The 13,391-nt window shown below is 34.4% G+C and overlaps 1 protein-coding gene across 1 annotated transcript in view; it reads right to left on the reverse strand.

Moving 5' to 3' along the window:
- The window catches only part of LOC123520637 (DNA excision repair protein ERCC-6-like), a 105,249-nt gene that overhangs the window by 74,163 nt on the left and 17,695 nt on the right, over positions 1 to 13,391 (reverse strand). Inside the window, 2 exon segments of the mRNA XM_045283117.1 lie at positions 11,304 to 11,479; positions 11,714 to 12,847. Coding sequence (XP_045139052.1) covers positions 11,304 to 11,479; positions 11,714 to 12,847 — 1,310 coding nt within the window.

Below are 13,391 nucleotides of genomic sequence, written 5' to 3' on the forward strand. Positions count from 1 at the left end.
AAAAAATAATATAAAATAAAAAATATATAAAAAAAATATATATAAAAAAAAAAAAAAAAAAAAAAACTTCTACAAGAAACAATTCAATGTAGCAAATCATTGGCAACAATGAACACCAATGACACGGCAGCAGCCTCCACCGGCATCAAAGGTATAGTTTATGTACTGCATTTGATGGCTCATAAGAGGCACCTTTCCTCCACAAAAAAGTCTCAAGAAATGAGCCTGCATCCTATGAGGCCAGGGTTCAGTAATGAGGTAGTGGTTGGTGCTCAGTCTATGGCAATAGAGACTCTAAAATCAAACTCCACACATCTTCACACATGTAAATAAAGTGATGATTGGTACTACACCAAAAAAAAACTCTTTCTTTATAGGTAATAATTAGAGATGTACCGATACCAAAATTTTGGCCGATTCCGATACCGATACCGATACCACCTAATTTGGCCGATACCGATACTACTACTTATAGAGAATACTGCACTGGACACCGGGATGAGTTGGTGGATGGCGAGCATTATCAAATGGGAGGCTTTGTTTTGGGGGATGCTGTAAGTCCTTCTGAGAACGTTTGTGAAATAGGAGCAATTCTAGAAGCTTTTTGAAGCCATTTGCACTGAGAAGATATTAATTCCAATTACTCAGTAATTGGAATTAATATCTTCTGTCTTCTGATTCTTGTCAGCTATTTCAAATTCTTACTTCTTACTCCTTTAGTGACCATTTGGTCTTCTGCATTTTCATTATTGATTTTATTGACGATATTTTGGCGATAAAAAATATTTTTAAAATTATTAAAATTGCAAAACAGACAAAAATATTAGCAAAAAAAACTCATTTTGTTGTGTATGTTTCCCTTTAATTAAATCTGACATCCTTTGATATTAATTCATTAGACATTAGTAGACTAATTCAGAAAAATTAGCTTTCACCTAATCTTTTCAATTAAATAGAAAAAAGTCTAGTTTATTATAAATTTCTAGTGTATTGCTATGATCTTAAATAATTAATATGCAACAAATTATACACAATGCACATGATTACAAAACAGAATTGTTACTTTCTTAGTTATGGAATTTTTACATCCTTAGGTTAACACAAGTAACTCAAAAATTAAGCATGCATTAAAATGAATATACATATATAATTCGAGCTTCCACCTAGTCCAGTATGATATCTTGGAAAAGGCTAGCACTAGCACTGTTAATTATAAATCAAATAAGAATATGCTGTTATTTACAATAATGCAAAGTGCCTAACTATATATATATATATATATATATATATATATATACAAATCATTTTGTTGGATTCTCAATATCTGAAGTTTGACATTCTTAGATTATAGATCAAAAACATAAGCTTTTCACCTGTGTGAACTTTGTGTGGGTGGAGGAGCAGCGTCTGACTGAGAGACAGTGGGAATGCGTGGTGACTCATGACCGACCGTGTGACAGGATGCCGGAGTTCAGCCTATATGCATTTCACAGACGTCCAATTTAGAGGTTGTGGCTTATTACCACAGAAACAGTATTCTATGACATACGGTAATCACCACGGAAACTTAATACGCCGTATTATATCAATTTGGTATCATCAATATCTTATATCGAATATACCACTAAGTAGTAAATTCCTTTTAGGTATCGGAAGTATCGGCATAAAATAAGCCAATACCGATACTGATTCCGATACCCAAAAAATGGGCCGATACCGCTGATTCTGATACTGATACATCGGTACATCTCTAGTAATAGTAAATAAAAGGTCATACATACCAGTAATTCACACAGAATTATACCACTCAGGAAGAATTTGACAGACACCACATGAACCAAAACAAAGCATGCAATTGGCGATCTTGATTTTGATATGGGCAAGACTCTCAGCATTTTTTTTACAGTGTGGTGCTGTTACTCCTTGAGGTGAGACACACTTTCATACAATTAAAATTGCACCTATCTTTTAATATTCTCATATTGCACGCATGTTAAAAAAAAATTATGATAAAAGATTTATGGTTATTAAGCCTCTACTCTCTCAGGGTCAGTGCTAACACCATATGCCTGGTATATGTTTACATCTCACAATAATATTGGAATGTGGGCTACTACCAAATATTTGAGTTTTTTAAATAAGATCTAATAATGATCTAAATGCAAAGTCTTCAAATGTCCGTGAAATCGTTCAATTCATATTCGGAGCTTAAATCTGTTTTTTATCTTTTTTTATTATTTCAATGTCTGCCAAAATTGGGTGTATCTTGTGAGCCATCAAACACGGTATTTTCAGATATTTCTATGTGATTTTGTTTATTTCAAACCTCTTCTGCTACACATATTACTCAATTTAAAGTTCCTTCACCAAAAATAACAATTTCCCACAGATCTCCCATGATCATTGGTTGATGAGAGTTGGGCAAAAGTTAAGAAGTTATAACTTGGAAACTATTCATTTGTGAAGAAAATTATGTAGAACATCAATCAATTCACTACATGTCTCACCAGAGACACATAAGCAACATGGGAAATGTGTTGGATGTGTGAAACCAAAAATTGTCCTAAGTTACAGTATATACAAGCAACCCCCGCTTAACGAAGGTTCACACAATGAAATTTCACTACAATGAATGTTCCCTTTTACTACCATCGGCTTGTTTAACAAACACCAAACTCACTTTAACAAAATTTTATCCAGGTAATTTTTTCCAAGTTTGAAAGCCCCACCGTATTACACAAGCCGGCAGCCTTTTCAATACACCAGCGCCTCTTGTGAACAAAGTGCACACCACTCACTCCCTTAGTTTAAAACAATAACAGCCTCAACAGCAGCTCGTCTTCCCTCGCTCAACATGCCACCAAAATGCCCTGCAATGTCGCCTAGCTTTGTTAAGAAGACCACAAAGTCTCTTAGTCTCCAAGTGAAGCTCGATGTTATTCACAGACATGAGAGAGGCGAGAAAACTAACAGCATTACTCGCCACCATGGTTTGACTCTGTCTACTTCCTTTACTATTTTCAAGTCAGCAGACTCTATGAAAAGGCTGGTGAGACCATATCTTCCTTGCAAGCAAAAGAACCACCTGAACTCATGACTCTGCAATGGATAAAATGGAAAGCCTTGTGGAAATGTGGTACATAAGTTTTGTATGCGGTACAATGATGCGCCTTTTGCTTACATTCCACAGGTTGCCAGTTAGTATCTTTCCCGTTTCACTTTCTTTCCTTTCATAAATCTAGGATCAACATTATAAAGTTACTTACATACATACATCAGTGCACATTATAATGACTTAGTCTTAAATTAAACTGCCTAAATGTATAACTTCATAATTTTTACTTTCATTAAACCTTTCACTGTACTATGATGCACTCTCGCTTTGTTTACTCTCAATGGAAGCTCAAGTCAGGGGTCAAACATGTTACAATTGGTTCGCTTAACAAAAATTCGCTTAACAAAAATTCGCTTAACAAACGGTTTCTTTGGAACGTAACACGTTCGGGTTGCCTGTATGTATATATATATATATATATATATATATATATATATATATATATATATATATATATATATATATATATATATATATATATATATATATATATATATATATATATATATATATATATATATATATATATATATATATATATATATATATATATATATATATATATATATATATATATATATATATATATATATATATATATATATATATATATATATATATATATATATATATATATATATATATATATATATATATATATATATATATATATATATATATATATATATATATATATATATATATATATATATATATATATATATATATATATATATATATATATATATATATATATATATATATATATATATATATATATATATATATATATATATATATATATATATATATATATATATATATATATATATATATATATATATATATATATATATATATATATATATATATATATATATATATATATATATATATATATATATATATATATATATATATATATATATATATATATATATATATATATATATATATATATATATATATATACAATCACACAGTGGAATTATGTATACATATGTATATCTATATTCATATCTATATATATATATATATATATATATATATATATATATATATATATATATATATATATATATATATATATACAGTGGTACTATACAGCAATCGCTCACGTATCTGGATTATAGCAGCCAAGGCCCTGACGGATACGCGAAATATCCGGATACGCGGAATTTCCTCTCCCAACCCCTTATAAATTGAGAAAAAACATGTACATAACCCAAATGGGTAAGAAAACAATGAATGAAAGCACATTAAATGATTGTGTATACAATAATGACTTCCTGGAGAATGATAGAATGATAACATATCTGATACCTGCTTCTCTAGAAAATGTGAGGGTTGGGAAGGTGCTATCAGCAGCATCATGGCAATCTGCTGTTTCACTGCTGAATTGGACACTATCTGAGTAATTATTAGTGTGTTGAAGTAAGATAATGATAGTGAAGTATTTATTGTTTGTCTGGTACAGCTTTCTACCTTTGTCTCAACATAATGTTTTGTAATAATGTTATTGTGAGAGCTATGTCATGTAAAGTTGTGATGATGAAGGCAGTAAAAAAAAAAAAGTTTAAAAAGATCATAACAGTCTTATGATATAGAGAGATGGTGGAGAGGCCTGGCAGTGAGGCATGGGGTGAGGCAGGGTCTTGGAATGGGAGATAACACGCATGACAGAGGGGAAGCCAGAATTGAAAGTCCAGCTGTCTCCCAACGATACATTTGTTTGTTTGTTTCTAGTTGTCTTCTCTTCTTTATGTTTCTCATTCTAATTCTCATCAACTTATACATGTCGCGAAAAAATTAGAGAGCTAAATGACACACCTCCCTACTTGACTCCTGGCCACGTACTATGTAGGGTGTGAGTCAGGCTATGACACAATCACACAAGACATTTAAAAATGGCTTCCTGACAGAAAAGTTATTTATAAAAAAAATAAGCTCATAAATGACAGAGCAGCTGATCGTGGCCATTTGATACTTGGAAGTTCTGCCTTGGAGCGTCTTACAGAGAAATGTATACAAACAACTGAACCACTTTTCGCTGCTAGGCTAGAGTAATACATATATACACTTAACCCTTGGGTATCGCGCCCAATTGGGGCTGAAATAGCCGCACCATAGCTGAAAACACGATAGCCAAATTTATCTTGGCGTGAAGGTGGTTTTGGCCAATGAGCGCACAGATATCCCATGACGTCATGGCTGGGCGCGTGATAGCAGGCATCTGAGGTCGCGATAGTGAAATCTTGGCAGCTTTTCATGGGTGCACGATAACAGGGTTACGTCGGTCTTGAGTTACGTCAAACTCGCACTTACGTCAGTCCACTATAAGGCAATTTAAGATTTAAAAAATTGAAAATTTATAAATTGTAAAGCGCGGAGTTTATTGTTATTGTTGGCCGCCAGGCGTCACTAGTGGTTATCCACCACACCGCCCACCTCATGCTTGAATACAATAACACTCTACGTACCTCAGTTCCACCACACCGTTGCCCCTGGCAAGAGTGTTCCTACATCTGCGTTTGCTGACTATCTTAGTATCTTGCTCAATGGCACCAAAAAGAAAACTCCTGAGTGATAGCAGTGATGCTAAGAAAAGGAAAACCATTACGCTACAAGAAAAAGTGGACATAATTAAAAGACATGAGAAGGGAGGCAGCAGCAGCAGCTGTGTGTAAGGGAGTCAAGAAGAAAATGGGAAGCCCGTTACCATGACAACGGAGAGGTTGACGACCTTGAGGGCTCGCCCACCCACCATCACAACAATAACAACTACGGAGCCTTTGCCTGGGCCACACGACACTCGCAGCTCACTTGCACCATCTGCGCTTGTCTGCTGATCCCTATTGCCCTTTCCTATTGCATTTCCTGCCCCGCTGCCCACACTTCTACTCCCACCGCACTGCACTACGCTCCCAGCTGTCGGCCCTGGGCGTCACAACATTCGACCTGCCCACCCTCCTGGCGGTCTCAGGCGTCCACCCCTCTGGCAGCATGCAGTCCTTCACCTTCGCGACCTTAATCAATAACAAAAACAAGCTTGTGTTTCATATTCCTACATACTTGTAAATAATATAACAATATAACCTTTTACTCATATAACGCTTCTACTCCTACCGCACTCCACAAAGCTCCCAGCTGTCCGCCCTGGGCGTCACAACATTTGACCTGCCCACCCTCCTGGCAGCCTCAGGCCGCCCCTCTCGGCAACCTGCAGTCCTTCACGTTCGCGGCCCTAATCAATATATTCCTACATAGTTGTAAATAACATACCAATATAACAATATAACCTTTTACTTACCTGAATAACCATAAAAAATTATTGGTTGAAAACTCGATAATATGCTTTGAGAGTACAAAAACTCGAGTTACGTACAAAATCACCTTACGTCATGTTTCAGGAACATAACTCTGACGTAACTCGGGACCTTATATATATATATATATATATATATATATATATATATATATATATATATATATATATATATATATATATATATATATATATATATATATATATATATATATATATATATATATTTACACACACACACACACACACACAAAATATATTTACATCTACTTATGAAGATGCTATTAAGTTGAGATTGCAGCATCATTCCAATTAGCAAGAAAATAAATTTTATTATAAACGTTTTGGTTAGAAACCATTGATCATAATTTTGCTGAAAATTGACACTAGAGGAAAACGGTGTGTTCCTTCTGGCTCAAGACAACAGAACAGTAAAAAACCAACGGAAATCGTTGAAAACGACGAAAAAAGTGTTATTGTGACACCGCCTTAAGTGCTGTTGCCTAGCGGGATCGAGGGATTGCTCACGCAGTAGGTTTGAATATGCTTGGGGGCAGCTCCGGATAGTACCGAATTCCGGATAGTGGCGATCCGGATACGCGGGCAATTACTGTGTGTATATATATATATATATATATATATATATATATATATATATATATATATATATATATATATATATACACACACACACACACACACACACACATATATATATATATATATATATATATATATATATATATATATATATATATATATATATATATATATATATATATATATATATATATATATATATATATATATATATATATATATATATATATATATATATATATATATAGTATATAATATATTTATATATATATATATCATCAGGTTAGCTAAAAAAAATAAAATTGAGTTGAATGACAAGATATATGTCTAAAATATGAACATAGTAAAATATTAATTAATTTAACATTTATGAGAAAAAAAAAAAACTTTTATCTCGGTGGGTCATTACCTTTACGTAGTGGAGCTGTGAGGTGTATGAGAGGAAAAGGAAAGGGAGGTCTCGACAAAATCTTTTATGAATATGTTTCACCTCACAGCTCCATTACGTAAAGGTAATGACCCACCGTTAGATAAAAGATTGTTTTTTTTCTCATAAATGCTAAATTAATTAATTTTTTACTATGTTCATATTTTAGACATATATCTTGTCATTTAACTCAATTTAATTTTTTTTTAGCTAACCTGATGATGCCGAAAGACTCGGTGAAACGTTGTTGAAAAATAAACTCTGGTCCTCCGTCGTGGATGCTTTTTACGTGTCCTTACTTGTGATACCTCAAGACTCCTGCTCCTGCTATGTGTATATATATATATATATATATATATATATATATATATATATATATATATATATATATATATATATACATATATATATATATACACAGGCAACCCCCGTTTAACGAAGGTCCACACAAAGAAATTTCGCTACAACGAAGGTTTAATTTTACTACCATCTGCTCGTTTAATGAACACCAAACTCACTTTAACGAAGTTTTATCCAGGTAATTTTTTCCAAGTTTGAAAGTCTCACCTTATCACGCAAGCCAACAGGCTTTTCAATACATCAGGAGCTGCCGATACTAAGGCTTGCCTCAGGAGAAATCTTGGGACACCTGTAGAATCAAGATCAAGATCAAGATCAAACCTCTCGTGGACAACATGTGCGCTACTCACTTCCCTGTCCAAAACATAACAGTGTCAGCAGCAGCTCGTCTTCCCTCACTCAACTTACACCAAAACGCCCTGCAATGTGGCCTAGCATTTTTAAGAGACCAAGAAGTCTCTTACTCTCAAAGTGAAGCTGGGTATTATTCACAGAAACGAGAGAGGCGAGAAAACTATAGCAATGCTCGCCACCATCTACTATCTCTACCATTTTCAAGTCAGCAAACTCTATTAAGAAGGCTGGTGAGACTGTATCTTCCTTGCAAGCTAAATGAACCACCTGAACTCGTGACTCTACAATGGATAAAATGGAAAGCCTTGTGGAAATGTGGTACATAAGTTTTGTATGCGGTACAATGAAGCACCTTTTGTTTACATTCCACAGGTTGCCGGTTAGTGTCTTTCCTGTTTCACTCTCCATCCCTTCATAAATTTAAGATCATCAACAGTATAAAGTTACGTACGTACATACATTAGTGTACATTATAATGACTTAAATTAAACTGCCTAAATGTTTAACTTCATAATTTTTACTTTCATTAAACCTGTCACTGTACTATGATGCACTTTCGCTTTGTTTACTCTCCATGGAAGTTCAAGTCAGGGGTTAAACTTGTTATAATCGGTTCGCTTAACGAAGTTTCGCTTAACAAATGGTCTTTTAGGGATGTAACCCTTCGTCAAGCGGGGGTTGGCTGTGAATATATATATATGTACATATATATATATATATATATATATATATATATATATATATATATATATATATATATATATATATATATATATATATATATATACAGCAATACTCCACTTAAGGAACAGGACAGTGGGGTGTCAAAGCTGTTCGTAGAGCAAAAATATTTTAAGTGGACGTAATTTTCCCATAGGAAATAATGGAAATAGGGGGGATGTGTTCCGGGCTGGTCCCCAACATACCACATGGGTTAAAAAAATTATATATATATATATATATATATATATATATATATATATATATATATATATATATATATATATATATATTAGCTTTTTACAACCCTTACCCACAAGAAAGCATTGTTTTGTAATGCATAAAGTGAAATCTTGCATGGAATACCAAAAAATAAAGCAGAGATGACATTGCTCACAGACGAGGTAGAGACTCATGGCAACTCGGCCGCTTCTACTTTTTCTTGTGACCCTTTTAGCTTGCGTGTTGTCTTTCACCACGATACTAATGTTTCCACTCCTCTATTGCCTGCTATAATGGATATCATATATTAGTATTCATATACGCTCATGCCATGAGGATAACCTAGACTCCATGGCACTGAGTGATAGTGAATTATTAATGAAATACCATGGTATTTCATTAGTAATTCACTATCACTCCATAATACTTGCTGTCATTTTGTCATATCTCACTGGAGATATTTAGTGGCAAATGCAACCCTAAGTTCTTGTTGCCTAGGGGTGGTGAGTGACTTCTTGAGAGCGTGGCATCTGTGGAACTCAAGGTCATCGTGCAGGCAGCGCTGTACGGTCCTTACAGACACTTGCCTGAGCAGCTGAGAGTTTTGTTCTTTTAATTCCCTCGCTGTGATTTGAGGACAAGCATCCACCTGACGCTTCACAACATTTATTGTGCGTGATGAAGTTTTACATCCACGCCCAGGCTTTTTTTCTGTTTCAGCGTGCCACCCTGCTTTCCATACGAAACTTTCGTATCCACTTTTGCACACATCTCGTAACACCCACAATCCTGGCTATTTCTCTCACTGGCATCTCTGCCTTGTGTAAAGACACAATGACTTTTATCTGGTCCTTTCTCAAGTCTTTCTTGACTCCCATTATGAAGAAAAGGTGAGTTGTGTCAGGGCGCGTCTGCTCAAATTGAGGAGAAACTTTTACAAATGTTTTGCTAATAACTGACAAGTATCAACTGACAGTCCATCAACAGTTTTCATGGACTGCTTGTACTTTATACGTGTTCCCAGATGCATGATAACTCACATAAATCACTATGGTGCCATACTAGAAGAAAAAAAATCTTAAGGCCCTCGCAGAATTGATCTGTTGTGAAGCGGCGAACAATTCATTGGCGTGTAGTGTACTAGACAAAAACACAACACTACATGGGTATGTGGTTGCATATTTATGGTTAAAAAGAATGGTGTTTGTAAAGGTGAAGCAAAACTACACAAAAATTTGCAACCATTCTATGACATCATAGAACCTTTCATGCCAAACTCTCAGTCTGCCTCTGGGGAGGTAAGGGCTCAAGGTCAAGCTGTCAGCCAGCTACAACTGTCTGCAATTATACATTTGTTTCTTGTTGTCTTCTTTTCTTGAAGTTTCTGATTCTAATTCTCGTAAAATTTATGACTGTAAGGACGTAATTATTACAAAAAAATTAGAGAGCTAAATGACGCGTGACTTCTCTTGACACCTGGCCATGTATTGAGTCACTGAGTGAGAGAGAGACACACCAAGGGTTGAAATTTATCAACAGAGAAAAATATTTATATAAATATTTTTGCACAGACACAAGTATGAAGTGATACATCGTTTTCAGGGTGTGAGTCAGGCTATGTCGCAACCACACGAGATATTTAAAAATGGCTTCCTGATGGGAAGGGCAATTAATTACCAAAACTTAAGTACACCATATGGTAATATAGGGTCTGAATAATCCCAAAATAAATCCTGCTTTGCTCCGCTAAAGCCCAAGTTAAACTGCCAGTTTTTTTTTTTTTTTTTTTTTTTTGTGTGTGTGTGTGTGTGTGTGTGTGTGTGTGGTGGGGTGGTTGGAATTTGTATAAGTCGGACATTTGTGTTTGTCGTACCATCCTTTCCCCTAATCAGTCTGAGTTAGCATGGGTTAACAGCGTGTATATATATATATATATATACATACATATATATATATATATATATATATATATATATATATATATATATATATATATATATATATATATATATATATATATATATATATATATATATATATATATATATATATATATATATATATATATATATATATATATATATATATATATATATATATATATATATAATTTGGGACATTTGCAGATACACATTTTAGTATTTTCACAGGTGCAAAATTGGAAATTACTACATACACACCAGAGAGAATCAGTCTGTGTGGGGTATGAAACCTCTTCAGAGCAACTGTAATCTGAGCTTCTGGGTTGCGGATTTTGTGACCTTCATCAAGAACAATGTAGTGCCAGTCATACTGAAGTAACGTTTCCAGCTGGTCCCGAACACCAGTGTAGGAAGTAACTAATATCCCACTATGGCTGCAATAAATACAATGTATGAATTGTACATTACATTCATTACATATTTTCAAACTCTTCTTTGCTGTGACATACAGTGAACTGTATGATATCCAATAAGTATCATAGTTACATATCACACATTTTTCACATAAAAATATAATACGATTACACCATTTGAAAAATCGTCTTGATTACAATTTTTCTAAATATGCAAAGATTTCCACTTCATACTTTGTCTCTAGACAAGCTTACCTACTAATGTTGCTGATAAGGGCAGGTCTTGTACCAGTAAATGAGCCAGATTCATGTAGAACAGCTACTCTGAAGGGAGGCCACCACGTGTGAAACTCTTTCACCCACTGATGGAGAACAGTAGCAGGACACACCACCAAGACTGGTCCTAAACCCTTCCACCTCTGTCTTCGGTAAGACAGACCTGAATACGAAAGTCCTACTAAGAAGGATATAATCTGGATAGTTTTACCAAGGCCCATTTCATCTCCCAAAATGCCTCCACATCCTTGACTATGCAGTTCCCACAACCACCTCACACATGTTTTCTGGTATTTGTAGAGTTTATTCCATACTAGCAGTGGTACCTTGTAGCCACCTGTAAACTGCTCATAGCCTTGCTCCTCCTCCTCTTCTGAATCTAAGTCTTCTCCTTTGAGAATTTTATCTTGTTTTTTTTTCAACCTCTCTTTTTTCCAAGTTTCAATTCTTTTCATATAATCAGCTATGTTTCCATCATCTTTTGATCTTCTATTCTTCTGTTTCACTCTAGGAATATCATCTTCAGATGACATTTCATCACTGTCTTCTTTCTTTTTCTTGTTTCTTTTTTTCAAAATATATTTTCTTTTCTTACCAATACTTTCACTTTCAAAGTTCTCATCATTTTCACTTTCTATCACATTAGCACTGTCATAATCAGATGGTAAATACTCTGAATCTCTATCTTGATTATCTGAATATTCACTATCACTTCCTTCAAAGCTCACACGTTCTGATAACAATCTACGTGGAGGCAGTTTTAACTGATCTGATTCTAATGCACTTGTGACAGTACCACTCACTTTTTCAGTCTTCCTTTTTTTAGGATGAAGAATGTGTTTTTTGAGAGGATCTTTTTTCTTGGATTTCTTTATTTTTTCTTCCTTTTTAAATGAATCCAGATTACTATGGTTGTCATTTTCATTATAATCTACTCCAACATACTCTTTCAGCTTCTTCCTTCTTTTCTTTGGAATACCATAGCTGGGGTCACCAGAAGACTTTACACGAGAAGCACCTTTACTCGATCCACTATGCTGCTTTTGTCGGCTGAACTGATCTTGGAGATATTGTTCAAACTTTCCAATAGCTCCACACTGTGTATCTGAAACCCTAAAACAGACACATAATTACTATGAAAAGTTCACAATAATATTTAACCTCTAAAGTGTGGAGAGGTTCCTAGTAGACATCCCTCCCAGCCAGAAAAGGTTTGATAATTCCACAAAAATAGATTGTTTTGTATCACCAATTCCTCAATCCTACCTTGACTACTTGCTGAAAACATAATAGCATCACACTTATACATCATTCCTCTTCAGTAAACCACAATTCATTAGGTGATGTGGTGTCTGGTGAAATGATGAAATAGTCACTTTCTCAATGTGCCATGCAGCTCCCTGGTTAAGATCTCAGCTGGGGATTCCCAAGCCTCCTTAACTGATTTTCTTCACATACTCCCTCACTCATATGAATACTTAAATCTATCATTTTGCAAACACACTAAGGGAAATGGTATTGTTGTCTGTCATTTATAACACACAAGAAAAATTATAAGCATCATTGCTGAAAGGATATATTTGAGTGATGCACACTAATAGTGCTTTATGTGTGCTGGAAACTTAACAGAGTAACTTCTAACTCTCTCCCAGTAGAA

This window comes from Portunus trituberculatus, chromosome 47, assembly GCF_017591435.1.
Source record: "Portunus trituberculatus isolate SZX2019 chromosome 47, ASM1759143v1, whole genome shotgun sequence".
NCBI classification, from domain to species: Eukaryota; Metazoa; Arthropoda; class Malacostraca; order Decapoda; family Portunidae; genus Portunus; species Portunus trituberculatus.